Raw genomic sequence first — 26,496 nt, 5'->3', positions numbered from 1 at the left:
AATTGGTAAATCCAGGAGCTGGTTCCGGCTGCGTAGTTGCACTGTTGCTAGCCATCACAATCACTGAAAATCGTGCCATGGAGCCGTCAACTGGTCGTAGTTTATTGCTGTCTGTACTGATGTCCATTCTGTTTGCGCATTGCTCCATCTCTTTTCGTTTCTTCAATTCTGGATGCGATTTGCCCATCATCAATCTTTGGCATGCTGCACTTTTGACTTGCAAGGAAATTGACTCGAAATTTTCAAATGGAGACAAAAGATCCAGAAACAAACTGGCACCTACCACAGTCATCAAAGCGGTATCGTGATTATTTCAGGCGGCCAAAATTGGGATTCTGCGACTGACGAGGTGGCTGTATGCGATCTTGCCACTTTGAGGGGGCAGCTGTTTAATGAGGCAACCCGCTCGGGAAGGCTGGCCGAGCAACACGGCTTTGAGGTGATGGAACCGAGAGTGGTACTTGGCGCATTGGGTCTACCGGAAGTTGACGGGGCGCGCAGGATGGTTCTCGAGGTGAAGATGGCAGCGTGATCAGGTCATTCGAGGTCACGGTCCATTTTATTGACGAGACCGGGAAAATCGGAGGGACGAGTGGTTGGGAAAATGGTTCGGAACCAAAGTCACGATGGAAGGGAGGCGGGAGCGAGAACAGGTGACCGGACATGCGACCCGGACTGGCACGACGTGTCGTGGCTGGCAAGGCGGAGGCGGAGGCGGCGTTGTCGGCTGGCGTGAGGCGTCACGGCGTCACAGACGGAGAAAGCCATGGACAAGGAAGACGGAGGAGTTGGTTCGATTGAAGCAAGAGAGCGCAGTCGGAGAGCTAAAGACGAGTTGATGAGTTGGTGGTTGGCTGAGAGGGAGTGGTGGCGGTGGATGATGACTAAGAAGCGCAGGGCTGACGGGACATTCGCGAGGAGCGGCTCCGAGGAGAAACGGCTTCCGGCCAGACGCGCCTTACCACGACCGGCCCAACATGCGGGGAAGCAGCCACGTTAATTCGCCCCGTCATAGCAGTGAGAAGAATTGAAGAGCTGCTGAAGAAGAGCTGTTGTCAGTATAAGCAGGGTCGATGGAATCCCTGGCGGCGGTAGCAAAAGTTTATCTGGTATGGCGGTGCAGCGTCTCCGCAGCTAGCGGCTGGTGCAAGCCGGGGTGTTTTAGGCTGGTAGAGGGAAACGGGGAGAGGCAGCACGAGGAGGAGAATGTGGAAGTGGTGGTGGAGTGGTTGAAGAGGAGAGGGGGCTAGTATAGAGCAGAACAGCATGCCTCTGCGCCCTCGCCAGCACCCAGCAACCATCGTGACAACTTGTTCGTCAACGGTACGGCCCCCTCGGCATCGCCAAAACAGAACCTGGACGAGAAGAAAAAAAATTCTCCCAGCTGCACCAACTTTGGGAGCTCCGATCGCGGCCCGGCACGGCGCCCTGGCCGCAGCTCGAAATTCAAATCCCCCCCGTCTCCGACTGCTTCTCAGAGGCCCCGTTTCCATTACCCAACGTCTTACCTCACGCCAACTTTGTCCACCATCCTATTATTCCCATTATCAACACTATCAGCGTCCCTATCGCGCGCGCTGCGACTACCCGCCCGCGCCCCGGATCGCCCGAAACACGTCCCTCGCGTCAGACGTTAGGTTAGCAGGGCCCCGAGAGGTACCCCCGCCATGGGCGATAACGACCTCCAAGCCCACCATCCACACGCCAAAGATACTGGCAAGCCCGACGAGCCCTCCAAGGATGGATCAACTAGCTCAATCGCGACCTCTCCCGAGCCTGACCCGGAATCTTATACCGCTCAGGATCACCCGCCCCAGCAGCAGCAAAAACGGAAGGGCGGCCGCAAGCCTGTGAGCTCCTCTCCACTACCACAGTGCTAGACACACATACACTATCATTCTTGCAAACATGCTTCGCCCCCCTATGCCGTGCCCACAACCCCCGCTAACCACTAAGCGTCGAAAGATCTATGCCACCTCGGAAGAGCGCAAGCAGCGGAACCGGCAGGCCCAGGCCGCCTTCCGCGAGCGTCGCACCGAGTACATCAAGCAGTTGGAGAGTACCATCAAGCATCACGAGGAGACCCTGCAGACCCTGCAGCAGAACCATCGTAGCGCCGCTGATGAATGTCTTATGTTGAGATATAAAAACTCTCTGCTCGAGCGCATCCTGCTGGAGAAAGGTAGGCTCCCCCAGCAACCTCTAGCAATATATCTGACCCTCCCCAGGCATTGATGTCCAGGCTGAGCTCCGCGCAAAGACGGGCAGCCCGCACTTGGGACCTACCCGCATGCCTCCTCCAGCAGGATCTGCAGTGCAGCAGCCGCCGCCAATGCAAAGGGCCATAATGAATAGGCACCATCAGGCGCGGCGCTCATTTGCAGCCATGCCCCAAAAAGTCGACGTTGATGCCGCTGTCCAAAACCATTCCCCGCAGTCCCAGCCTACTCCTGCTTCCCACATGTCCTCTCCGTCCACCACGGCAACAAAGTCGCCCAACTTTATGCCCTCGGTGTCGCCCAACGTGGGCCCCGTGTCTCAACCCCAAGCGCAGCAACAGCAACAACAACCACAACAACAACAGCAGCTTAGACCGCAGCCGCCCCGCCAGCAGTACAACCCCCTCCCGCCGCCACGGCCCTCGATCAACACGCAGTTCAATGCCTCCAACGGCATGTCCAACGCTTCTCCAGTCAACGCACCGGCAGGAGCCAACGCCATGGCGGGTAGCAACAACGGCCCGTCGGCCTACTACCCATCGCCATTCCAAAGCCACATGGATCAGCTCGGCAAGTTGACCCCTTTTCTCCCCCGTATGCTTAGGCATAGGACTCTGTTCATCCTAGAGTGACTCCGTGAGTACAGAGCAGGAATACGACGCGCAACCCGACATGATCGACGACCGAGACCCGAGCGAGCATTCGGCCGGCACATCAGCATATCCACAGCCGTTCCCACCGCAGCACATGCGCTCGCAATCGACGCCGCAACTCCAGGCCCAAGGCTCCGGCCAGATTGTGCCACAGCAGTACACGCCGGGCCAGGACCAATACACGTCACCCGCCGCTTTGCAACCCGCAGACGCGCACAGCGGCTACGCCATGTCTGGCAACATGAACCAAGGCTTCGACCCGTACGACCCAATGCTGGACGCCGATCCGTTTGGTCTTTCGGCCAGCATGCACTTTCCCACCCAATTCTCCTATCAGACGGGTTGAGGACGGCTCAAGCGGCGGCCGGGCATTTTTTTCACATCTTTTCAGCGGGCGTTGACGGGCAGGAAAGGGCAAAAGCAGAAAGGACTGGAAGAAAAGCAGGAAAAAGGGAAAGGCGGAAAGGACAAGCTAAACCAGTAGTACAACCTCTTTTGCACTGGTTTGCGGCATACATGTCGCAGCAGTCTACAATAGTGAGACTGCGACGCCCGGCCTTGTGCCGTTTTTGGTAGCTTTGTCCAATGAGACAAAAAAAAATCATTATTCGCCAAAGTTGCTGGGGCCCACGGGCGCCTGGCGGGGGAGGCGACAAAATCAAAAATGCAACTGCAATGTGAAGTGAAGAATAAAATAAATTTGTGCAGCGAGTAATACGACGTCCACGCGTGGTGTGCTTGGGCTGTGAGTGGACGACGATGTTGGGTTGAAGTTGTCTTGTTCCGCTCCGCGCTCGCTTACATGGCCAGGCTTGGCATAACCACAATGAGATATTTCGTCACAACGCCCGCCTCGACGACAACCTCTCACCGTCCTCCCTTGACGACCGCGCAACACACCTCTACCCGCACCCCAGCGCGCCATTCGCATCGAGAGCTCAGGTCCTCTTAATCCAGGATCTACTCTCGTTTGTTCACCCCCCGGTCGAGAGCGAGTGCGCACCTAGAAGGACAAGCGCGAAAGGCGCTTTCATCCATCAAAATGTCCGGCTCGATCGCTAGCAAGGTCAGTCCATCACCGCAGACTCCAGCACAAAGCCGCCCGACGGCTTGGCGTCCATTTCCTCTCGTCTCGTCTCAATGTGCACCTGCTGACGCGCAATGGCCTGCAGAACGTCTACGAGCTCCTGGGTACCTCCACCTCGCTCCCTGCGAAAGCTTTTCGCTCAACGCTGCGGACACGCCATCTTACGCTCACTCACAGGCAACGACCCGGAGCAGGATTCCGACAGGGAACCTGAGCCTCCCACCAAGGCCATCGAGAAGACGCTCCCTCGCTCCGGCAAGCGCTCTGGCCCCGAGCCCACCAAGGAGCCCCGCACCGGTGCTGGCAACGCCCGCAAGGAGGTTGGCGGCAACGAGGGCGGTACGTGAACAACTCTGGCGACGCTGCGAGTGTTGGGTCCACCTCTCAACAACATCAATCGTTCGCGTCCGGGTCGGCGAGATGCATTCCGCTAATGTTGAACAGCTTTCCGCGACCGCAATGCTGGTAGGGACAGCAACCGCAGCAAGCCCGCCGACGATGGCGTCCGCCAGGACCGTCACCCCCGTACGTCTTTCTCGACAACTACTTGACGCATTACTGACTGTAGCAGGCCACGAGGGCGGCCGTGGCCGTGGTGGTCGCGGTGGCCGTGGACCCCGCGCTCCCCGTGACGACCGCCACTCCAAGTCTGGCATCGCGTAAGAGCCGCACTCTCTCTCACCTCCACAACGTCGCTAACAATCCCCAGTGACCACCCCAAGCAGGCCGAGAAGGGCTGGGGCGGCGACGACGGCACCAAGGAGCTTGCCGACGAGGTTGCCGGCGAGAACATTGCCAAGGAGGAGGAGGCTGCCGACGTCGACGCCGAGGCCAACGGCGCCGCCGAGGCCAAGCTTGAGGACAAGGTCAAGAGCTACGACGAATACCTTGCCGACCTCGTCGAGAAGAAGGCCCAGCTGAACGCCGGCGTCGCGATCCGCAAGCCCAACGAGGGCGCGGGCAAGAAGTTCCCCGAGGGCAAGCCCGTCGAGCGCAAGGTCGAGGACTACTTTGCCGGCGAGTCCAAGGACAAGACGCGCGAGCGCAGGACAAAGGACAAGAACCAGATCGACCTCGGCGACATTTACGGCCGCGGTGAGGAGCGCTCTGGCGGCTTCCGCGGTGGCCGTGGCGGCGGCCGTGGCGGCCGTGGTGGTCCCCGCGGCGAGGGCAACTTCCGTGGCGAGGGTCGCGGCCGTGGAGGTCGTGGCGGCCCCCGTGGCGGTCCTCGCGGCGCTGCTGCTGGCAACGTCAACATCAACGACGCCAGCGCTTTCCCCAGCCTGGGCGCATAAACGCAGCCAGCCATGACCCACCCACCCCATCGCACGTCCAACACCACTCGACTTGAAGGAGCGGCAAGCATCCAAAAAGTTGGCCAGGAAGGCGGACGGACTGGACTGGACGGACGGACAGCAAGGGGCGAAACCAAAAAAACGATAACTAGGGAACCAATGTGTGATTGAAAGTGGAACAGCAGACAGCAAGCTGAACTGGGAGCAGTCTCCTTTTTTTCTTCTTCTTTTCCTTCTGCGCCTCCCCATCCACAGTGAGAATGAACGAGATGTTGAAACAAAATGCTTTTCCCCCCTTCCCTTTGATTGATTGACACCTGCTTCCCATCCGAATCGAGCAAACTGAGCAAGAAGAGATTGTGGGTGGTCTTTCTGCATCATTTCTGCGCCTTTTCCCTCCCGACCCTGCCCTACCCCCTTAATCACCCATCCACTCCACCGCCTGCTTGTCGTCGTCGGCTTCACGGTGTCGAGCGTTTGCTTCCATCTGTGCTTTTCCACCCGTACCATTAACTGCTTTGTCATTTCCAACCCCCGCCGCGCAAGCGAATCGAATGCGTCGTTCCTGTTTTGACAGTGTGGCCCGGCAGCGCTCACTGGCTGGCTGGCTGTTGCGGGCTACCTGCTGCGTAGCCAAGGTTCTGTGCGTAGGTACGTAGGTACGTTGGTACGTAGGCAAGCATTCTTCAATCTCCGCAACCTTGTCCGCCGTCGCTGAATCTTGTCTTCCGTCATCGCCCAAGTGAGGCAGACTACTGCGTGCTTGCTGCATCGATGTACTACTTACTCACTGTAACTGTACTCGCTCGCTCGCTCGACCGACCGTACGCACGCACGCACTTGCCCAGCTCCTGTCTCTCTGCTCCCGCCTCCTCATATGTTATGTGGCCGTCGGACGGACGGGACTGGGTTGGGATGGGATGTGATCAAAGCAAGCGGCCGCCTGCCGCTCCGGTCGTCTACTCGTCTCCCTGCCAGCCTCTCTCCCTCTTTTACTCATTCTGCCTGCCACCCTCCCTCTCATGCAAACCTAGCGACAACCATCACACTAGCTCCAACTCTAACTCCTGTAAGCTGGCCGGCGTGTGAGGCGCCAGCCAGCCCGGCCCTTACAACACCTCCACTGCCTCCATGTCATACATCCACAGCAGCAGCAGCGGCAGCAGTAGCGACCACCGTGCAGAAACAAGAAAATGACCCCCCCCCCCCCAACCCACACATGCGTGTGGCGGCACGCAGCACTCTTGGAAGATGTCTGTTGCGTTCTCTTCTGCTTTTCCTTTCTTTGTTTTGGTATCATCTACACATTTGCGCGGTGGAGGAAAAGAAAAGAAAAGGGAGAGGAGGGGAGGGGCTTAAGTACGCGTCGGGGAGAGTACAGATAATCTTTTTTCTCTATTGAGTAGTAGTAGTGGTAAATTGTATGATAGGGCTTTTAGTCCCATCTATCAACTACAGTCTACAACTAGCCTGTTACCCCAAAAAAAACAAAAGCCTTAAAGATATAATGGGTAAAGTGAATTACAAACAAGAAAAAGTAGAGGCAGAAAAGACTAAGGATATATAAGCACGCACCTTGCACCTATAAACTCCTTTAAAATAAAGAAGGGTAGAACAGGGAAAAGGGAAGGGCAGGGAGGTCAGTAAATTTAAAACTCAGAATAAAATAGTAGATTGGAGGTGCTCCCTTATACAATACATATACATGTATATTTACGTATTTTTTTTTTTTTTTTGTAAAGACTTAAGACATAGCAGCAGCGAAAAAAAAGCCGTAGATTAGTTCTTTATTAACTATGTACTTCCTTATACTACTAGAACGGTAGGACTTAGATTCTTAGGCTCCTCCTTATCCTACTTGTAGTTAGGTGATTAGAGACCATGGTTTGTGATAATATGATTTGAGGGCTGGCTGGCTGGCGGTCTTGTTGGGTTTGACTTTTGTGTTTATTGACCGTTTGTCGTACTGGATGGATGGATGGGTCGTTGTTGTTTTTTCTGCTGTTGCTCTTTTTGTTTTTCTTGTATGATGACGCGGGAAGGAAAAGGTGGTGATGGAAGCAGGATTGATCTTGAAGCGTACGTACGTATTGCATTTGTTGTACAAGACATGGACGTCTGATCTCTCTTCTACAACGAAACCACCCCACGACTACCTACCTCTCTACCGCCCCTGCGAACCCCCTGTGAAACCAACCCCCTTCCAGGTTTTCGTCCTCGCCCTCTCGCCCCCTCGCTCTATCCATCCATGATGCGTCCACCACCTCGTCACTCCGGCTGGAGAGTAAAGCAAGAAAGGTAAACCCGTCCGTATACGCACAAAGTCGAAAAAAACACGGGGGACAGCACAACCACCAAAAAAACGCCTTTGCTCCACCTACCGCAGCGCACGAAAAAAAAAAAAAAAAAAACAAAAACAAAAACAAAACGCCTTTACTCCATTTCAGCCTAGCCCAACCCGATCCGATCCGAAGCCAGTGTCCGTGGAACCGTGAGTTGCTAACCGTACGCCGGCCGCAGCACGCGATGAGAAAGACGTTTGCGAGAGAAAATAGGGGAGGAAAGAGAAGAGAAGACGTGAAGTGAAGCTTGTACTGCTAAAGGGGGAAGGGAAGGAAGAGAAAGGGGAGAAGAAAGAATAGAAGAAAAGAAGTGCGGGGGTATCACAACGCAACGCAACGCACCGCGCGGTCCGAAGAAGCCCAGTCCACCTAGTCAGTCAGCCAGTCAGTCAGCAACACTCACTCCCTTGCATGCTGAGGCTCTATCCACTCCAACCACGACTACGATGACGAGCCCACTCGCCAGGCCTCGCGAGTACCGACCGACCGATGGTAGTCAGCACACTCGACTGGAGGCTCCGCGCTCATCTGAACCCCAGCCCCAACCCCATGCCCATACCCATGCCCTGCCCGAGTACGCCGACGCCGCTGCTCCCCTGGTCGGCAAACATGCCGGCCCACTCGTCGCTGCTGAAGAGGTCGTCCAGGCCGGCCGAGGCGCCGCCCATGAGGTGCTGTTGCTGTTGCGCCTGTTGTTGCTGGGCTTGCTGGTGGGCTTGCTGCTGTTGGCGCATGGCAGCGGCGGTCGAATTAGGCGCGCCCGACGACGACGACGATGATGACGGCAAGATACCGCCAAACATGTCAGCCGATGCGGCGCCGTTTGTTTGCATCTGCGGCGGCGGCTGCGCAAACATGAACGGCGTGGCGTTGAACATTTCGAGGTCGACCGTGGCGCCGTGCGAGGGGTCGTGGTGGGGCGTGGGCTGCTGCGGGAGCGCGTTGAACTTGTTTGCGCTGTTTGCTCCTTGGCTGGTCGACGTCGACGACACGGGCGTGCCGTGGCCGCTGCCGCGCTGCTGCTGCTGCTGCTGCGATCCAGGCGCAAAGTTGTCCAGGAAGGAGTGCGAGGCGCTGGAGCCGTTGTTGCTCGAGGCGTCGTTGCGGTTGATGATGTTGCTGAATCCATTGTTTTCGTACGTCGTCATGGGCTGGTTGGGGTACGCCAGCGGGTCGTTGGACGGGAACATCATGGCGGAAAGATCGGGAATCGGCGGGTTGAGGCCGTTGATGCGGTCGATGAAGTTGTTTTGGACGGGGCTAAAGGTGCTGTACTGTTGCTGCGGCTGTGGTGCCTGGCTAAAGACTGGGCTTGGAGTGAGGTTGGTCTGCAGTCCGCTGTAGTATCCATTCGAGGATGTGGTTGCAGGCACGTTTTGCTGGTAGCCAAACGGACCAATCTCAGGGACGACGCTAAAGTGAGCTTGTGCAGGCGAGGATTGCGCGTTCTGCATGTCAAAGTGAGGAGGAAAGGACGCGCGGTGAGCTTGCTTCGACTCGTCATTGGCAGGAGAGGCATTCCTTGGAAAGGTTTGTGCCCGCCGGGGACCATTCTGCAGCTCGGGCTCGGCGAGATGGTATTCGGACTTTACCACTGGATCGCGCTGCGGCGATTGTGCTCTCCGCTTGCGCGACGCAACTGCCAAGACGTTTTCATGGCTTCTGGCGACTCGCTCGGGAAGTTGGTTGAAAACGGCCTGTCTTTGTTAGCGAGTTGGGCATACGCGCGGCGTCTACAAACCTTGAGCGTTCTTGTACAACGATCAGCGGCCATGCTGCGCTTGGCAAGGCTTTCCAAGACCTCCTTTCCCTCGTAAGCTTCTTTGAGGACTTCGCGGCTGGTGGGTGACTCGGGATTCTCCAAGGCAAAGTAGATGAGCGTCATGATGGCGAAAAAGGTCGTGTACATTGTGAACCAGTAGGCCCCGTTGAGCATGTCGCGCTTCTTCATCTCCATGGTAATGTGGATAATGTTTCTCGAAACACTGATGCAAGCCGAAGCACAGGCATAGGCCCGTTTATCGAGTGAGCTGCAGTTTGGCGACTTGGAAACGTAGTGGAGAAAGGGTCTGTAGAGCATCATTTGCGTGTGGGCATATGCCATGCGGAGAAGCTGACGGACGCTAAAAGGGGTCAGTCGGGACCTGATAAATGGACAACTTGCCTACCGAGTAATCATATGAGTCGCTTCTCCACCAGGCTTCAATCCAGATGGCAGGTTCTCCATCCAGCTTTGGAGATCTTTTTCAATCTCTCGAATGTCGGCATACGACACGGTGTAAGAGGTAATTTGAACGCCGTGCTTGTCTTGTGTCTTTGTCTTGATCGGGTACACGACGCGCACGACCTTGGACAGAATATCAATCAGGGTACAGTGCGCATTACAAGCCGTAATCAGCGACACCGTATTAGGTGGTGGGCGCAAGTACTCCGTTTCGGTAATGTACTCGTCGTCTAGCTCTTCGGGGAGATCTTGATCCACTTCCTCAAAGTTTAAAGTATGGGGCAGTCCGAGGAGCGCTCCGACGTAGACGTCCATTTTGCGAATCACCCAAAAGCTCCGCTTGCGCATCTCCGTCTCGATTGGATTGAATCGGTCATTCATGGAACGATGCAGACCCATGCGCAGGGCAGAACGAAGTGCTACGCCTATGTACGCATAGCATGTCGACAGTTTGGCCGACGATTGGAGGAACAGAATCATGAAGATGACGGCCTAGAATGTGGTCAGAAAATAAGGAAACCGAAACTCGGCCGACCTACCTGGAGCCCATTGAGGTCGCGGCACATGGCAATGTCCAGGATGCCTCGAGCGGCTTTGAAATACTGCACACTATGACTCGTTAGCGCAAGCCTCTTTGGGAAAAAAAAAAAAATTTAAACTCACCCATCGTTTATCGCATTTTCGTAACCAACCTGATCAATCTCATCCGTGGGCCTGCAAAATAGAGAGCCGAGGGCCAGTACAGTGTACAATAGCGGTAGGAAACTGTGCTCTTGGGAGCCATAATCGTCCGGCGACTTGTCGTACATTTGGTCTAGATTTCTCCAAAAGGTGGGAAGATGAACAATCCGCAGCAGTGAGCTGGCGTCATTAATGGCAGCGTCGCAGAGCTTGATCGCCTTGTCTTTTGGTGGCAGCTCCGCGCCCCCTGGCAAGGAGGTGGTCTCGAACTGGGACGGAGAGTCTTGCGCGCTCTTGGGAGACTCGAAAACGTACGAGATGGGCCGGGTAGCAGGAAACGGAGAAGACTCGCTCTCGCCAGAGCCCATGAAATCAAACTTTTCCCTCATTTTTCTCACAAAACTCAGACCGGAGGAATGGCCGTGGTAGTCCCAGTAGCCATGCTCGTCCAGGTCCAGCTGCCCGGTAGCCCGCACCATGGATTCCAGCTGCCCTTCTTCTCTTTGCTGGGCCTGAGGGTTCAGGTTGTTGGCCTTGGGAGTCGTTTGCGCGGCGTCCATGCTGGCGGCATTCTCGGAAGGAGTATAAGGTGTGCCCTGCTGCGTTTGAGGCAGTATGCCTTCTTGCAATCCGGCGACAATGGCCGGGTCATCGAGATTGACATTGGGCAAAATGGCGGCGAGCAGCGCTTCTGCGCGCTTGAGGCGATTCTCCAGGGCCTCGACGTACTGAGGCGCGGCGTTGCGTCTGCGGTTCGAAGGTTGGTCGTACGTACATTCTGACTTTGTCAGCACAAGGCGCGTCATGGCGAACGAGCACGCGAGACCAACCGTAGCTGTAGACTGTGCAATGGGTGCACGGCTGCTTTCCGTCGCACTTGATCTTTTTTCTTCTGCACTCGTCACAAGCCCTCGTTACCCTCCGCCTCTTTTGCATGGGAACAGCGGGTCGCGGTGCGGTATTTTCAGGGCCGGTTTCGGTTGGCGAGTGCGGCGCCGAATCGTGGAATTCCGTTTCACTGTCTGGGTTGGCCGAAGTGGTCAACGGAGCAGCCGGGTCATGGGCTGCGGTATTGTCGTCGTTGGGCATTGTGTCGGTGTCCATTGAGGCGGACAAGGATTTGCGGTGGTGGTGGTGACAGGAGTCAGAGCTGACGTATGGGCCAGAAGGAAGAATACCGAATTGGGCGGAGCGGTGTGGGTGTGGGAAAGTCTGAAAGAGGCAGTCGAGGATGAGGAGAGCGATTTATTGCAGGCGAGGCAGCATGTCAGCGGAGTCGTGTGGAGACGGGGCGGCCAGGACAGGCGCAGGTGGCGGTGATGCAAGAGAGGACGGGCTTAAGGCTATCGCCGAAAGGTTGAGATGAGGTGTAGTTTTTGATGTACACGAGTCGCAATGTTTGGCGGAGGGAGCGGAAGAGGGCGCGAGTGTGTGACTGTAGCGAGCGAGGAGGAGAGAAGAGGTTCTTCTTGTCAGAAGGGCCCCGCCTGGTGGGTAGGGCTGTGTCGAGCCGAGAGCGGTGGTTGACGGTCGGTGGCAGATCCGCTTACTTGCGCCCATGGGATTCGCCGTCGAGTCAGGCACTACGCAGAGGGAAAAAGCTTGGCCTTCGCCTACGCCCACAAACTGTTCGCGCTGCCCGTCCCCGCACCGCAGACTCGGGTTCTGGGGTCGACAATGACGGCCATGAAGATTCGAGAGATGGTTTGGGCGGCCCGGACGCGGCCGTTTCGTCCAGCGCTTGTAGGTGCGTACTCCTCCCGACTCGACTCGACTAGTCCCCAATATTAGGCCCAGTTTGGTCAGTGGTCCTGCTGGCGCTTGTCTGGTCCCGTCTCGTGTTTTCGAGAAGGAATTTCGCATCCAGCATGCCTGTGGCCCCGGCCGTGCAACGTCGCCGGGAATAATGCACGACTACTCCTGCTGCGCGTGCTTGTAAACTGCAAGTGGACAGTCATTGACGCTCCGCCTCGGAACAGTGGAGCTTGACAGGAGACGTCAGCCCGCCCGCTCGCTCGCTTGTGCAAATGGAAACGGCAATTGGTGCGAGCGCACGCGTCGCCGTCCCAAAGAGCAGAAAATGCCTCTTCCACGCACTGCTTAGCTCCTCGCTGCGTCGTCGCCGTGATTGGTTGCCCTTGGTCCATCTCGACGTCGTCTTTGCTAGCCACGGATCGTCCTGACTAGGCCGCCGATCCCATCGCTAGCCAAAATCATAAATCCCAGATCCAGACACGCCCCCAAGGTGGGTCATACGCTCCAACTTGGACATCAACGGCGACTGCACTGAGAATTCGCTCCCCTATGGCTCTTCCCGTCCGCTGTCAACACGTCCGGTTTCAGGAGTCGTCTCCGCTGCACCCTGATGGTCGACCAAGCTTCACGTCAGCCTGAGACGCCGTCCATGGTCCCGCTGACATGAGGTCACAAGCAGCTAGAGTCGCAGTCCAGGTCGCCGAAGACTTGTCTAATACAAAGAGGTTGTTGAGAAACATTGACTCGTCTTGTCGATCCGCCGACCACGTCAAACACCTAGGTACTGATGAGACTCGTGCACCTCAACTGTGCATCGGAACACCCCGAGGAATTTGGAGCGTGTGGAATGTGGACGGACACTGGATCCAGACATTTTACGCGTACGCCGTCTTTGAGTCAGGGGCACTGCAGTAGTGACGGTGATGTGACGAATGTGGCAGCAAGACTGCTCAAGAACCACCACGTCGACCTTCATCTCATCTCACAGCCTGGTCGAGAGCACTGCTTTTCCGACGTTGATCGGAAACGTCCAGGGGAATGCGTCAATTTTTGGTGATTGACCTGCTGCGTTGTGGCAGGGCAAAGCTAAGGCTCCATTCAAGCCGTGAAAAGGGGTCGTTGAGTGCAGAGCCAGGAATAGGACATGGTAGAAAAATCAACCGAGACTGAAATGCCATTGAACAGTTGAGCCGCAGAGAAATTGAAGAGCCATTTTTGAAGTGGTGGAGTGGGCGCAGTTCGAAGCCGACTGCAAAAAGGGCATCTGCAGCAAGCTCTGTCCACCGTCAGCCATCGAGACAGGGGCAGACTGCTGCAAATTGATGAATGTAAGAAGACATGGAAGACAGGAAAATTTCAAACAGTCAATAGCGATGACTCTGATGTAGGCGAGGTGCGATGGTTGTTGATTGATGGTCGGCGGGCGGGCTCAGTGACACGTGCCGGGCGGAACAACGTTTTCCCAACCGGCTCCGCGGCTTCCCACTCGCAAGGCCTCTGGTCGAAAATATCCCACTGCGGCGAGACGCAACGACAACGACATCCAACTAACCCACCACCACCCGACAGCAAACTGAGCAGGATGTCGACCTTCGAGCCAGTCATCGTCATCGACGGCAAGGGTCACCTCCTTGGCCGCCTGGCCTCCATCGTGGCCAAGCAGCTGCTCAACGGCCAGAAGGTCGTTGTCGTCCGCTGCGAGGCTCTGAACATCTCCGGAGAGTTCTTCCGCGCGAAGTGTACGTGCCCCGAACCGAATCGAAAAGCGCGACGATACCGAGAGTCGGAGACGGACTGAACAATGGGCGAATTATGAGGACTCGGAGCTGACGCGAATCAACAACAACAGTGAAGTACTCGGCCTTCCTGCGCAAGCAGACCCGCTACAACCCCACCCGCGGTGGTTAGTACCAGCACCTTTCGAACGTCCGGACGCCTCGAATGCGAATACTGATGGAAAAAACTGCCAGGCCCCTTCCACTTCCGCGCTCCCTCCAAGATGTTCTGGCGCACCGTCCGGGGCATGATCCCTCACAAGACCGCCCGCGGCGCCGCTGCCATGGAGCGCCTCAAGACCTTTGACGGTGTTCCCCCTCCCTACGACCACGTCAAGCGCATGGTCGTTCCCCAGGCCCTCCGCGTCCTCCGCCTCAAGCCCGGCCGCAAGTACTGCACCGTCGGCCGCCTGGGCCACGAGTTTGGCTGGAAGTACCAGGATGTCGTTGCCAGGTTCGTACACTCGACGAGGAAACAATGGAGTGGATTTGTACTGACGGATCGTGACTCTACAGGCTCGAGGAGAGGAGGAAGGTCAAGAGCGCCGCCTACTACGAGCGCAAGAAGGCTCTCAGGAAGCAGCTGTCGGAGGCGACGAAGACCGCAAAGGTCGACGACAAGGTCAAGGCTCAGCTCGCCGAGTTCGGCTACTAAGCTGCGATGACGAATGGTTGGGCCAACAACGGTGGCACTGGTATCAACTCCTGCATGGGTAGTGGGGCACGGTTGGTCGGCGCGGCGCGTGTTGCATGATGGAAGATGGAAAACGGGGAGAGACGGTCATGAGAAAAGGGTTTCCCCCTCCCCCGCTTTCTTTCCAGACATTCTGAATTTGCCGGCGGTTCGATGACAAAAAATTCCTACGATCAACTGGGAGGCGCTCGTACGGACATACAAATCCAGATGGCTTCTCATACCCTTTTTTTGCTTCTACGGGCTGTAGTAGAGGTTGCAAATGGAAACTCCTGAAAGCATGAGCGCAAGCGCCCGGGTCTTGTGTGCTGGGAGGAATTTCCATCTAACAAGACCCGGGCACCACGACGTTTTTGAATTTTGAAGACTGGGGCGAGGACGTTGTTGGATTCTGAGAGACATTGACCACAGATTAACAACACAGCCAAGGCACCACAGGACTTGCAAGTGATGAAACACAACACCTTGACGTTGGCAGCCAATTCCAAGTGCGCCTCTGACTCGGGCGAGATCGACAACCGGGCACTCGCTTCCCCACACTCTAGCTCCACGCCGCCTTTCGAGCTTCGTTCGTCACGTCAGGCCAGCGAACGGTTCCATGGTTGGAGGGAGCAAGCTACCTTACATTCAGCTACCACTCCTGGCGTCTGTGATTTCCAACATTGGATGCCATTGACCCGATTGCACGCTTCAAATGCCCATTTCCATCGCATCGGATGCAGCAGAGGAGATCTTGAGGTGCTCAGTGTCAATGTCAGACCTACCTTACACAGTGCATGTAGACGGCGGATGTCGGTTCGCAGTTCGCACGTTCCCAGAAGACAGACAGACAGACAACAGACGATACACTGCCCACTCCCCTCTGCTCTCACAACAACCACCGCAAAATCAGTCAACCCACGCCCAAAATCCCACCTACTAGCAAAAAATCCCATCCCATCCGTTCCGCTGGTTGCACGACTCGCTCGCTCGCTTGGGAGGCCAAAGTTTCTTTTTTGCTGGCGTTGTCGTCCCACCACCGCCATGGTGAGCTAACTACATGTGCCTTGGCGGCTCCACATGCACACTCCACGGCTTGCTCCACACTTTGTTTTCCCCGCCTTTGCTTGCTGTCTTTGCTTGCTGCCAACGCCCACGCCCACGCCGACCTACTTACTGTACCTGCCTAGGAGAGAACAGGAGAACAGAACAGGAGAAGAGCTTGAGGAGTTCGGGTTGACCTAGGGTTTGAGGGTCTTGCCTTGTTGCGTCGACAGGATCTTGACCTTGCTGGACTCCGCTTCAACCGAGGACTGGCGCAACACCCACAGCGAATCCACAGCTCGGCGGGACCTGCAGGCGTCATTACCCCCATCGATTGCAGCAACAGTACATGTAGTAGCCACACAGCTGCTGCGAATTACGCTACAGCTACAGCTACAGCTACCAACAGCTTGGTTCACATTATCCGAACTGTACCGGCCACCGCTTTCTGGAGCGCCGCTCGCCCGTCCTTGTCCTTCAACCTACCTGACTTTTTGGCCTTTTATTTCTCCAACTGTCTACATCTAGTTACTGGTTTGTTGCGTCGCGACTGTCTCGTCTTTTGGATTGCCTACACGACGCTCCTAGCTGCAACGACCGCACGTGTACACATACCCATCGCCTCAGACAGCAACAGCCGCTCCCGTCGGCAACCAAGATGGCACCAGCAGACTCTGGCAGCGGCAGCGGGGACGTCAAAGTCGCCAAACCCGCTGGTGCTCCACCACCACCGCCAACACCAGCCGCTTCGCACAGCTCCTCCTCCTCGCCCTCACCCCACGACGAAGACCACCACACACTCCTCGCAACCGCAACATCGCGGCTGCGCACCCTCGCCGCGCAATTCCTGCACGCCACCACGCCCGGCAGCACCAGCACCTCTCCCAGCACCTCCTCCACAAACAACCAGTCCGAATTCATCAATGACGACGACTACTACGACGTGGCGAGCGACGCCATCATTCAGATTGAGCGCGTGCGCCGGTACGCTGCAGGCAAGAACAAAGCTGCTGGCAGTGGAGGCAGTGGTGGCGATGAGGCGGGGCCGCGCGAGTTTCGGCACAGATTCAACTACCACGCTCTCAGTCCGACGGCGTGGTTGCCGCGGGCTGCGGCCATTGAGCCAGGGGTACGTCGTCCATTCGTTCCGCGTCTTTCTCTTCGCGTTGGCGGACGGGTGGGCCAGTGGTCTGGGATGGGGGATTTGTGGGAGCGTTCACACACGGAAGCTGCGCGGACACTCTCTCGTGCATGTTGGGTTGACTTGCTGACTTTGGTTCCGCCAGGCCCTCGCCGTGCACCACACGACGGCCAACGGCCGCCTGCTGTGGCGCTCGTATGCCGAAGTGGCGGACCGCGCGCGCGGCCTCGCCTACTTTTTGATCAAACACCAGTACAAGCGCGTAGGGATACTGGCGCCCAATACGCCCGCGTTTCTGGAGGCGACGTTTGGAATAGGAGCCGCCGGAGGCATCAACGTGGGTACGTACAGGACAATTGGAGCAAGTCGGCACAGGAAAAGAGGACGCCAGTCTGAGCGGCGAGCGGGAGATTCAGAGTGAGCTCAATGCTGACGACTTTGCCTGCCATGCAGCCGTAAACTACCGCCTCAAGCCGTCGGACATTGCATACATCTTCGCGCATGCCGACGTGGACCTCATCATCGCCGACGCCGAATTCGTGCCTCTGCTCGACACGTTCCGCGCCGATCGCCCCGCCGTCACAATCCTAGTCGATACCGACACCGATGCCACCGAAGGCGAGCTCAGCGGGCCATACGACGACGCGGTGCTCGAGGGTCTATTGCACGACCGCGAAACCGGCGGGAGGGGATGGAGCGGACTGCAGACGCAAGCGCGCTCCGAGAACGATGTGATTGCGTTGGCGTACACGAGCGGGACAACGGCGAGGCCCAAGGGCGTCGAGTACACGAGTCGAGGCGTGTATTTGGCCGTGTTGGCCAATGTCATTGAGAGCGGTTTGAACTGCCACCAGGATCGATGTCGTTATTTGTGGACGCTGCCCATGTTCCACGCGACAGGTGCGTCATCTCCTGGCAAACGTGAGCGAGGATACTGAGGACTTACTTAGGTTGGACCTTTCCCTGGGCGGTAACGTCGGTCCGCGGCACGCATTACTGCTTGCGCAAGATTGACTATCCCGAGATTTGGAAGCTGTTGAAGGAGGAAAAGATTACTCATTTCAACGCCGCACCTACCGTCAACACACTGCTATGCGCCGCCGAGGGAGCGCAGCGCTTGGAGCATCCCGTCCGCGTCACGGTTGCCGCGAGTCCACCTACCGCACATTTGTTCGAGACCATGACGGCACTGAACCTGCATCCCGTCCACGTATATGGCATGACCGAGACGTATGGTCCAGTGACGGTTGGATACCACATGCCCGAGTGGGAACAACTGCCGGCCAAGGAAAAGTACGCAAAGATGGCGCGGCAGGGACACGGCTTCGTGACGAGTCTGCCGGTGCGAGTCATCAAGACGGACCAGCCAGAGGGAGTGCTGGTCGACGTCGCAAAGGACGGCATCGAAATTGGCGAGATTGTGTTTGCGGGAAACATATGCGCCAAGGGCTACTACAAGGATCCAGAAGCCACGCGAAAGCTGTATGCGGGCGGGGTGCTGCATTCTGGCGACCTGGCCGTGTGGAACCCGGATGGCGCAATACAAATCCTTGATCGGGCAAAGGACATCATCATAAGCGGTAAGTAGAGTTGAATTCTCTTTGACTGGTGGACGTCATTCGAGGTCGGCGGACGGCCACTGACCTGTCCGACGCGGGTGATTCCGGACCTGCTGGGGTCCGAGGATGATCATCTTTCCAATGTGGGGCATGCGGACGGCTGCCGTTTTTATTTTTTGAAAATTTCCCACCTCGGTCGCGGAGCGGCCACGACAAACGCGACACGTTTTTGGTCGACGAGAGTGCGGTGGCTAACGGTTGGCCAGGCGGCGAAAACATTTCGTCTGTTGCCTTGGAGAGCATGCTCGTGACACACCCCGAGGTGCTGGAGGCGGGCGTGGTGGCGTTGGCCGACTCGCACTGGGGCGAGAGGCCAAAGGCGTTCATCACGGTCAAGGGCGGCAGGGCGTTGGGCGGGGACCAAGTCATCGAGTGGGCCAAGAACCAGAGCGCGATTAGCAAGTTCATGGTGCCGCGCGAGGTCGAGGTGGTCAAGGAGCTGCCCAAGACGTCGACGGGCAAGGTCAAGAAGAATGTCTTGCGGGAGTGGGCCAAAGGCGCAGACAGGACGACGGTCAAATGAAGTGACGGACGACGCGACGACGATGATGATGCGAGATGCAGATGGGCAAGGCGGACCGGGGACCTGGTGATCAGCGAGAGGACAGGGAGGAGGCTGAGCAGGCTGGAGGAGAGGCCAGCTGTCATGTGCGCGGGGGAGCGCGGCGGGCTGGGCGATGGATGGGTAGAAGATGGCGGATGGCGCTGGATGTGGGCGCAATGTGTTTTTGATGTGTATGTAGAAAAGATGGAAGGACTTGATTTTGGAACTCGAGTACGGCCATCTGAGACGCGACGCGGTGCGCAGGAAGGATATGTGGTCGGGGGTAGGTTAGGTATGGTTACGGTCGGAGTAGGTAGTTGGTAGCGTAGAGAGGGAGCGCAAAGGATTTTGGATAATTGGTTGAACAGAGGAGAGAACAAAAGGAGGACGACTGTCGAGGCAGAGAAGGTGAGGCTGTAGAGATGATTGAAGACTTCAAGTTCAGGGCAAAAAGGCCCCGTCATGTTTTGCGCGGCGGCTAGTCCTGTTGAGGCAGGCGGTGTGGCTAGCCTCCGCCCGGAACGGCTGCCACCTGCGGGCGTGAATCGAGACGTATAAGACTGCACCGCGCGCACGTCAAGCGCCAATGTGACCAACGCCCCCATCACCAATCCGCCGCCCCCGTCCGTTTGCCCGCCAACCTAACGACATCAAAAAAGTCAACAACCCGCCCCGACACGCCTGCGCCCGGCCTCGACCTGATTGATGCGCGACTGCGACTGCGACTGCGACTGTTGTGAGCATGCGCCTGTGATGATAGCAACCCCCGCTGCCAACCCTACGCGTCCGCTCGTCGCATCCTGAAATTGATCGCCGTGGTCACGACTTTTTTTTGACATGGCGTCGCGGTAAGTTGCTGCCAGCCAATCACACCCGCCCCTTGATCGCTGGCAGGGCCCCCATCCGTCGATCGCAAAGCTGACTCTTGTATTTTTCCAGCTTGGACCGCTTAGTCACGTAAGTCTTTCACTCCCTCAACACCACACCACAACACCAATTAATTCTTCAGTCTCCTCGAGACCGGGAGCACCCAGCTCATCCGCAACACCGCTGCCCAGCAACTTGCAGACATTCAAAAATCCCACCCCGAAGAACTCTTCAACCTTCTCACCCGCGTCATCCCCTACCTGCGCTCCAAGTCATGGGACACGCGAACCGCCGCTGCCAAGGCCATTGGCGGCATCGTCGAAAATGCTCCCAAATTTGACCCAAACGAAGAAGAGGAGCAGCTCATTAAGTCGGAATCCAACGGCCATTCAAATGGCGCAGTCAAAAAAGAGGAACCCATCGACTTGCCTCCCCTGTCCGAGGACCAGCTTTGCCTCGACACGCTCGACATTGCCATGATTCTGAAAAATGGCAAGCACCTGCTGGGTAGTGCCGGCAAGGAGTACGATTTCAAGCTCGCCGCCATGGACCCCGCCGAACGTCTGGCTTACCAAAAGAGGAGTCTCAAGGCGCGTCTGGGAATTGGAGGCGACTATTTCGAAGAGGACCTGGTTACCCACGAAGACATTGCACCCGCTGCCTCCAGAGCAAGTATGCCCCCGCCGACGCCAGGCGCGCAGAAACTCGACACCAAGGTTCCGCGCAACAACAGCGTGTCGTCTCCCCCGCAGTCGGCGACGTCTCCCAATGAGCACGTTCCCCAAACCCCCGTGGACGAAAACGGCCAGACTCTCAGCAAACGCCAGCTCAATGCCCTGAAGCGCAAAAACAAGCAGCATCTCAAGGGACAGGCCAGCAAGGTCCGCATTATTGACATTGCCAATCGCAGGCCCAGCCACGACCACAACGAGACGCCGGCCGAACCGGTTGCTGTCAAAACCGAAGTTAAGAGCGAGGATGGCGACAGCAACGTGCCCGACTACTTTTCGTTGGAGCGTCAAGGCGGCGATGACGACAGCAAGGTCGTGTCCGAGTTTAAGGGATCGAACATGCCCGACAAGCCCGTCATCCAGTCCGAGACCGAAGAGGAGGGGGTAGAATGGCCGTATGAACGGCTATGCGAAATCCTGACTGTGGATCTCTTCGATCCCAACTGGGAAATCAGGCACGGCGCTGCCATGGGGCTGCGAGAAGTCGTCCGCGTGCACGGTGCGGGTGCTGGCCGTCGACGCGGCAAGAGCAGAGCGCTCAACGACCTGCAGAATCAAAGGTGGCTGAATGACATGTCATGTCGCATATGCTGCGTCTTTATGCTAGACCGGTTCGGCGACTACATATCAGATAATGTCGTTGCACCCATCCGAGAGACTGCTGGTCAGACCCTCGGTGCAGTACTACAATTCCTTTCACCAGAACTTGTTCGGGCCGTCTACACGGTGCTCTACCGCTTGGTGATGCAAGATGAGTTCAACGAGAAGCGCGTCTGGCAGGCATGCCACGGCGGCATGATTGGAATGAGGTATCTCGTCGCCGTGCGGAACGACCTGCTGCTCAAAGACTCTTCCCTGATGGACGGAGTCCTCAATGCCGTCATGCGTGGCCTCGGCGACTTTGACGACGACGTGCGCGCAGTCAGCGCCGCCACCTTGATCCCCGTGGCAAAGGAGTTTGTAAACCTCAGACCCGCCGCCTTGAACAACCTCATTGGAATCGTGTGGGATTGCCTGTCTAACCTCAGCGACGACCTCAGCGCAAGTACCGGTTCAGTAATGGATCTGCTGGCCAAGCTATGCAGCTTCAACGAAGTCCTGGACGCCATGAAGCTGAATGCTGCCAAAGACCCGGAGCAGTCGTTTACGCAGCTCGTCCCTCGCCTCTTTCCCTTTCTCCGCCACACCATTACCAGTGTGCGGTCCGCAGTTCTCCGCGCGCTGCTCACTTTTCTCGACATCGAGGGCGATGGCACCAAGGGATGGGTCAATGGCAAGGCTCTCCGACTGGTCTATCAAAATCTACTCGTAGAACGCAACGAGGGAGTTTTGAAGCTGTCTTTGCAGGTTTGGGATCGTTTGTTGGAGGCTCTCTGCGCTCAAGGTCCCGAAGTCTTTGCCGCCGAGTTCCAGCCACACATGGACCCGCTCGTCGCACTGACTGTGCATCCTGTCGGTGTTTCTCGCCACCCCATTCCCATGGATACTACTCTTTTCATCAGGCCTTCGGGACAGTCGTATGCGCCGACGGCACACGCCACGAAGCGAGTGTCTCCAGCGGCTGCACCCGCCGAGCCAGCGACCAAGAAGCGCCGAAAGGTGGAAAAGCAAAAAGAAAAGGAGCCCCCACCCCCCTCGACCCATAATATTGACGCTCCCATGATGGAGGGCGATGTCGACCTTGTTGGGGTCGAGACCATCATCCGCTCCAAGATTCTCGCCGCCCAGGCCCTGGGCAGAGCCATGGCATCATGGCCAAAAGACTCTCGTCAAGGCGTGTTTGCGCCCCGCCTGATGCCCCAATTACAGTCTCCTTACTCTTCCACGCAGCTCACGACGTGCATGATTGCGGAAGAGTTTGCCAGAGCCTCCAAGGGCGAACGCGACGACTTGGCCAAGGACTTTGTCAAGGTCTTGCGCACCATGGTCGAAGACGACAGGCCCACCTGCTATGGCGATCTGACCAGCTATCTGACAATTGTGCGCGCTCAATGCCAGTCCATGCTCAACTCGTTCCGCGACTTGGGTCACATTTCTCCATCAAAACTGCCAAACCTGGCCGTGGTCGTTCAAGGCGAGCCGGATGCAAGCCAATTTGCTTTTGGCATTGCGGATGGCGAAAAGATTGTCGGTCCCGAGTTTGAGAAGCTTAGAAAGGCACTCACTCCGGCCAGCCGTGTCGCAGCGCTCCAACCACTTCTTGCCGCGCAAACGGACGTGCAAGCCGCCATTGACGAAGCAAAGACTGTCAAGCAAGAGAGGGACGTTCGCATCAAGGCGGCCGCTGCAGGGGCGGTCGTCGCGTTCCGCGAAATCCCCAAGAAACCGGCGTTGACCATCAAGGGGCTCATGGACTCGGTCAAGAACGAGGAGAATTTGGATCTCCAACGACGTTCTGCGGCCGCTGTTGCAATTCTAGTCGAGCACGTTGCGACCCAAGGCAAGCGTGTGGTTGTCGAAAAGGTCGTCGGCAACTTGGTCAAGTTTTGCTGCATGGAGACTGCGGAAACGCCAGAGTTCCACCCCAACGCCAATGTCGAGGTCGGCATTCTGTCGCTCAAGAAGGAGGAGGATGTTCGGGACCACCCCGACGTCGCAAAGTTTGAGAGAGAAGCCAAGGCTGCGCGCATCACTAGGCGTGGCGCAAAAGAGGCGCTGGAGCAAATGGTGCTCAACTTTGGCAGCGAGCTCTTTGAAAAGATACCCATCCTTCGCACTCTGATCGAGGAGCCGATTCAGCAGGCCTTTGCCGGCGATGAGCTTCCGGCTGGCATCAAGGACCCAGACAACACGTTTGGTCAAGAGGTCGTCGATGGCCTCTCGACGCTGCGAGCCCTAGTAGGGAAATTCCATCCCAGCCTCCACACGTTTGTTCTCCAATTGCTGCCCAGCATTGCCAGAGCATTGTCATCAAGACTTTCCGTCCTGCGCTACGCGGCAGCAAAATGTTTTGCCACCATTTGCAGCGTCATGACGGTCCAAGGCATCACGATGCTGGTCGAAAAGGTCATGCCGGCCATTAGCAACCCCGTCGACGTTCACTGCCGCCAAGGTGCCATTGAGTGCATCTACCACCTAATACACGTCATGGAGGATGGCATTCTACCCTATGTCATCTTCCTCATCGTCCCCGTCCTGGGTCGCATGAGCGACTCGGATAATGACGTCCGTCTCATCGCCACCACTACATTTGCTACCTTGGTCAAGCTGGTTCCCCTCGAAGCAGGCATACCAGATCCACCTGGCCTCTCGGAAGAGCTTCTCCGCGGCAGAGATCGTGAGCGCCAGTTCATTGCGCAAATGCTCGACGCCAAAAAGGTCGAGCCTTTTGAAATCCCCGTTGCCATCAAGGCCGAGCTTCGTTCGTACCAGCAAGAAGGTGTCAACTGGCTCGCCTTTCTCAACCGCTACCACCTCCACGGCATTCTCTGCGACGACATGGGTCTGGGCAAGACGCTGCAGACCATTTGCATCGTCGCGAGTGATCACCACAACCGCGCCCAAGAATACGAAAAGACGGCTTCTCCCGATGTGCGCCGCCTTCCTTCTCTCATTGTTTGCCCGCCCACGCTATCTGGCCACTGGCAGCAAGAAATCCGCTCCTACGCCCCCTTCCTCAACCCCATCGCCTATGTTGGTCCGCCGGCCGAGCGTGCGCGCGTGCGTGGACAGCTGGCCGCCGCCGACGTGGTCATTACCTCGTACGACATTTGCCGCAACGACATTGAGGTCCTGCTCGGTTACAATTGGAACTATTGCGTGCTTGACGAAGGCCATCTCATCAAGAACAGCAAGACCAAGACAACAATGGCCGTCAAGCGTCTTCACTCCAACCACCGCCTCATCCTCACCGGCACCCCTATCCAGAACAACGTCTTGGAGCTGTGGTCGCTGTTTGACTTTCTCATGCCCGGCTTCCTGGGGTCAGAAAAGGTGTTTCAAGACCGATTCGCCAAGCCGATTGCAGCGTCGCGATTTTCAAAGTCGTCGTCGAAAGAGCAAGAGGCGGGCGCGCTCGCGATTGAAGCGCTGCACAAGCAAGTCCTGCCGTTCTTGCTGCGCCGGCTCAAGGAAGAGGTGCTCGACGACCTGCCGCCCAAGATTCTGCAAAACTACTACTGCGACCTGTCGGAGCTGCAGCGCAAGCTGTTTGACGACTTTACGCGCAAGGAGGCCAAGACGCTGGCCGAAAAGGCGTCGGCCGACGACAAGGAGAGCAAGCAGCACATTTTCCAGGCCCTGCAGTACATGCGCAAGCTGTGCAACAGCCCGGCCCTCGTCATGAAGCCCGAGCACAAGCAGTATCACGACATCCAGGCCCACCTGGCAAAGACCAACTCGTCGCTGCGCGACGCGACGCACGCGCCCAAGCTCACGGCCCTGCGCGACCTGCTGCTCGACTGCGGCATCGGCACGCAGCCGTCGGACGCGGCGGGCGGCGGCGACGTGCCCGCCGCCTCGGAGGCCGTCAGCCCGCACCGCGCCCTCGTCTTTTGCCAGATGAAGGAAATGCTCGACATGGTGCAAGAGACGGTGCTGCGCAAGATGCTGCCGTCGGTCCAATTCATGCGGCTGGACGGCAGCGTCGAGGCCAGCCGGCGGCAGGAAATCGTCAACAAGTTCAACAGCGACCCCAGCTACGACGTGCTGCTGCTGACGACGAGCGTGGGCGGCTTGGGGCTCAATCTGACGGGCGCCGACACGGTCATTTTCGTCGAGCACGACTGGAACCCCCAGAAGGATATGCAGGCCATGGATCGCGCCCATCGCATTGGCCAGAAGAAGGTCGTTAATGTTTATCGCATCGTTACGCGCGGAACGCTGGAGGAGAAAATTTTGAAGTAAGCTTGCCCTTTCCCCTCCCCCCTTCCTTGCAACAACCAAACTAACCCTCCACCCCCCACAGCCTCCAACGCTTCAAAATCGACGTGGCCAGCACGGTCGTGAACCAGCAAAACGCGGGCCTCGGCACCATGGAAACCGACCAAATCCTAGACCTATTCTCGCTCTCGTCCGACGGCGCCGACAACCCGCAGCTGCCCCCGCCGCCCTCCGCTAATAAGACTGGCGGCGGTGCCGCAGGCAATGACATTAGTGAAGAAGATGCGGTTGATGCCACTGGCGAGGTGCGCGAGAAGGGCAAGAAGGGCTTCCTGGATGAGCTGGGCGAGCTGTGGGATGAGCGCCAGTATCAGGAGGAGTTTGATTTGGATAGCTTTTTGGCGACGATGAAGGGGTAGTGTGGGGGTAGTGTAGAGAGAGGTGGGATGGAAGGGGGAGATGAAGACTTATTTGTCCTGATCGTTGGCTGGCTTGTTGGCGCCTGGTTGAGCAGAAAGTGCAGTGGATTCAGTGGCATCAGTCAGCCTCACATCTGAGACGAACAACAGCCGCAACCATGACGAGTGGGAGACTCGAACAAAAGGACGCAGAAGAAGCAGAACCGGTAGCAAGCAAGCAAGTAAGCAAGTAAGAGCAAAGAGATGAGAAGAGACGAGACGAGATTAAAAGACAGAGACGGCATTGTACTGTATGATTAGGGAGGAAGTGAGGGAGTGGTGAGCAGTGAGCAGTGAAGTAAAGAGAGAAAAAGCATCAAGTACCTACATACCCATGAAGGAAGGACAGAGACTTTTGGTTATTAGCTGTGGGTGGGATGAGTGATTGAGTGAAGATGTGACTGCCATGCTATAGATCAGATGAGATGGCAAGGTCAGGCACAGCTAAGCCCTCCTAAATTCCAATCTACAGATCTATCTCCCTTCCCCTTTCCCGTCCCCTTAGCCCCCTCTATCCTTCAACCTCAACATACCCTTCTCCCTACATCCTCTTCCACCCACCCCTCC

At 57.1% G+C, this 26,496-nt stretch overlaps 7 protein-coding genes across 7 annotated transcripts; 5 read left to right on the top strand and 2 right to left on the bottom strand.

The window, feature by feature from the left end:
* Positions 1-1,133: 1,133 nt before the first annotated feature.
* On the top strand, positions 1,134-1,899 carry BKA78DRAFT_452 (uncharacterized protein). The gene has a single exon (XM_066893213.1). It carries the CDS (start codon positions 1,267-1,269, stop codon positions 1,852-1,854), a length of 588 nt encoding a protein of 195 aa, XP_066748667.1. The 5' UTR covers positions 1,134-1,266; the 3' UTR covers positions 1,855-1,899.
* Positions 1,843-3,556, top strand: BKA78DRAFT_300931 (uncharacterized protein). The gene is made up of 3 exons (XM_066887317.1): positions 1,843-2,182; positions 2,229-2,789; positions 2,866-3,556. The coding sequence occupies exons 1-3, from the start codon at positions 1,909-1,911 to the stop codon at positions 3,216-3,218; spliced, it is 1,188 nt and encodes a 395-aa protein (XP_066748666.1). The 5' UTR covers positions 1,843-1,908; the 3' UTR covers positions 3,219-3,556.
* A 187-nt stretch (positions 3,557-3,743) lies between these two features.
* BKA78DRAFT_339423 (uncharacterized protein) lies at positions 3,744-5,666 on the top strand. Its single transcript, XM_066890281.1, has 6 exons — positions 3,744-3,938; positions 4,045-4,063; positions 4,137-4,298; positions 4,404-4,484; positions 4,531-4,618; positions 4,669-5,666. The coding sequence occupies exons 1-6, from the start codon at positions 3,915-3,917 to the stop codon at positions 5,252-5,254; spliced, it is 960 nt and encodes a 319-aa protein (XP_066748665.1). The 5' UTR covers positions 3,744-3,914; the 3' UTR covers positions 5,255-5,666.
* A 1,981-nt stretch (positions 5,667-7,647) lies between these two features.
* Positions 7,648-11,987, bottom strand: BKA78DRAFT_300917 (fungal-specific transcription factor domain-containing protein). The gene is made up of 6 exons (XM_066887316.1): positions 11,332-11,987; positions 10,484-11,279; positions 10,360-10,429; positions 9,765-10,312; positions 9,338-9,719; positions 7,648-9,293 (listed from the first exon to the last, which is right to left on the bottom strand). The coding sequence occupies exons 1-6, from the start codon at positions 11,603-11,605 to the stop codon at positions 8,121-8,123; spliced, it is 3,243 nt and encodes a 1,080-aa protein (XP_066748664.1). The 5' UTR covers positions 11,606-11,987; the 3' UTR covers positions 7,648-8,120.
* Positions 11,678-12,416, bottom strand: BKA78DRAFT_400 (uncharacterized protein). The gene has a single exon (XM_066893120.1). The coding sequence runs from the start codon at positions 12,362-12,364 to the stop codon at positions 11,747-11,749; it is 618 nt and encodes a 205-aa protein (XP_066748663.1). The 5' UTR covers positions 12,365-12,416; the 3' UTR covers positions 11,678-11,746.
* Positions 12,417-13,838: 1,422 nt separating this feature from the next.
* BKA78DRAFT_328975 (AMP dependent synthetase and ligase) lies at positions 13,839-19,031 on the top strand (the record flags this gene model as incomplete). The annotated part of the gene is made up of 9 exons (XM_066889631.1): positions 13,839-13,995; positions 14,106-14,159; positions 14,227-14,485; positions 14,548-14,673; positions 16,158-16,161; positions 17,035-17,230; positions 17,343-17,789; positions 17,840-18,469; positions 18,715-19,031. 9 exons carry the CDS (start codon positions 13,839-13,841, stop codon positions 19,029-19,031), a joined length of 2,190 nt encoding a protein of 729 aa, XP_066748662.1.
* Positions 19,032-19,649: 618 nt separating this feature from the next.
* On the top strand, positions 19,650-25,954 carry BKA78DRAFT_358039 (SNF2 family DNA-dependent ATPase domain-containing protein). Its single transcript, XM_066892340.1, has 4 exons — positions 19,650-19,900; positions 19,992-20,009; positions 20,062-25,491; positions 25,557-25,954. Exons 1-4 carry the CDS (start codon positions 19,890-19,892, stop codon positions 25,888-25,890), a joined length of 5,793 nt encoding a protein of 1,930 aa, XP_066748661.1. The 5' UTR covers positions 19,650-19,889; the 3' UTR covers positions 25,891-25,954.
* Positions 25,955-26,496: the final 542 nt, after the last annotated feature.

Source organism: Phyllosticta capitalensis (assembly GCF_038381095.1).
Source record: "Phyllosticta capitalensis strain CBS 128856 chromosome Unknown BKA78scaffold_1, whole genome shotgun sequence".
NCBI lineage: Eukaryota > Fungi > Ascomycota > Dothideomycetes > Botryosphaeriales > Phyllostictaceae > Phyllosticta > Phyllosticta capitalensis.
The sequence above is the reverse complement of the archived record's forward strand: the minus strand, read 5'-3'. Positions and strand labels throughout refer to the sequence as shown.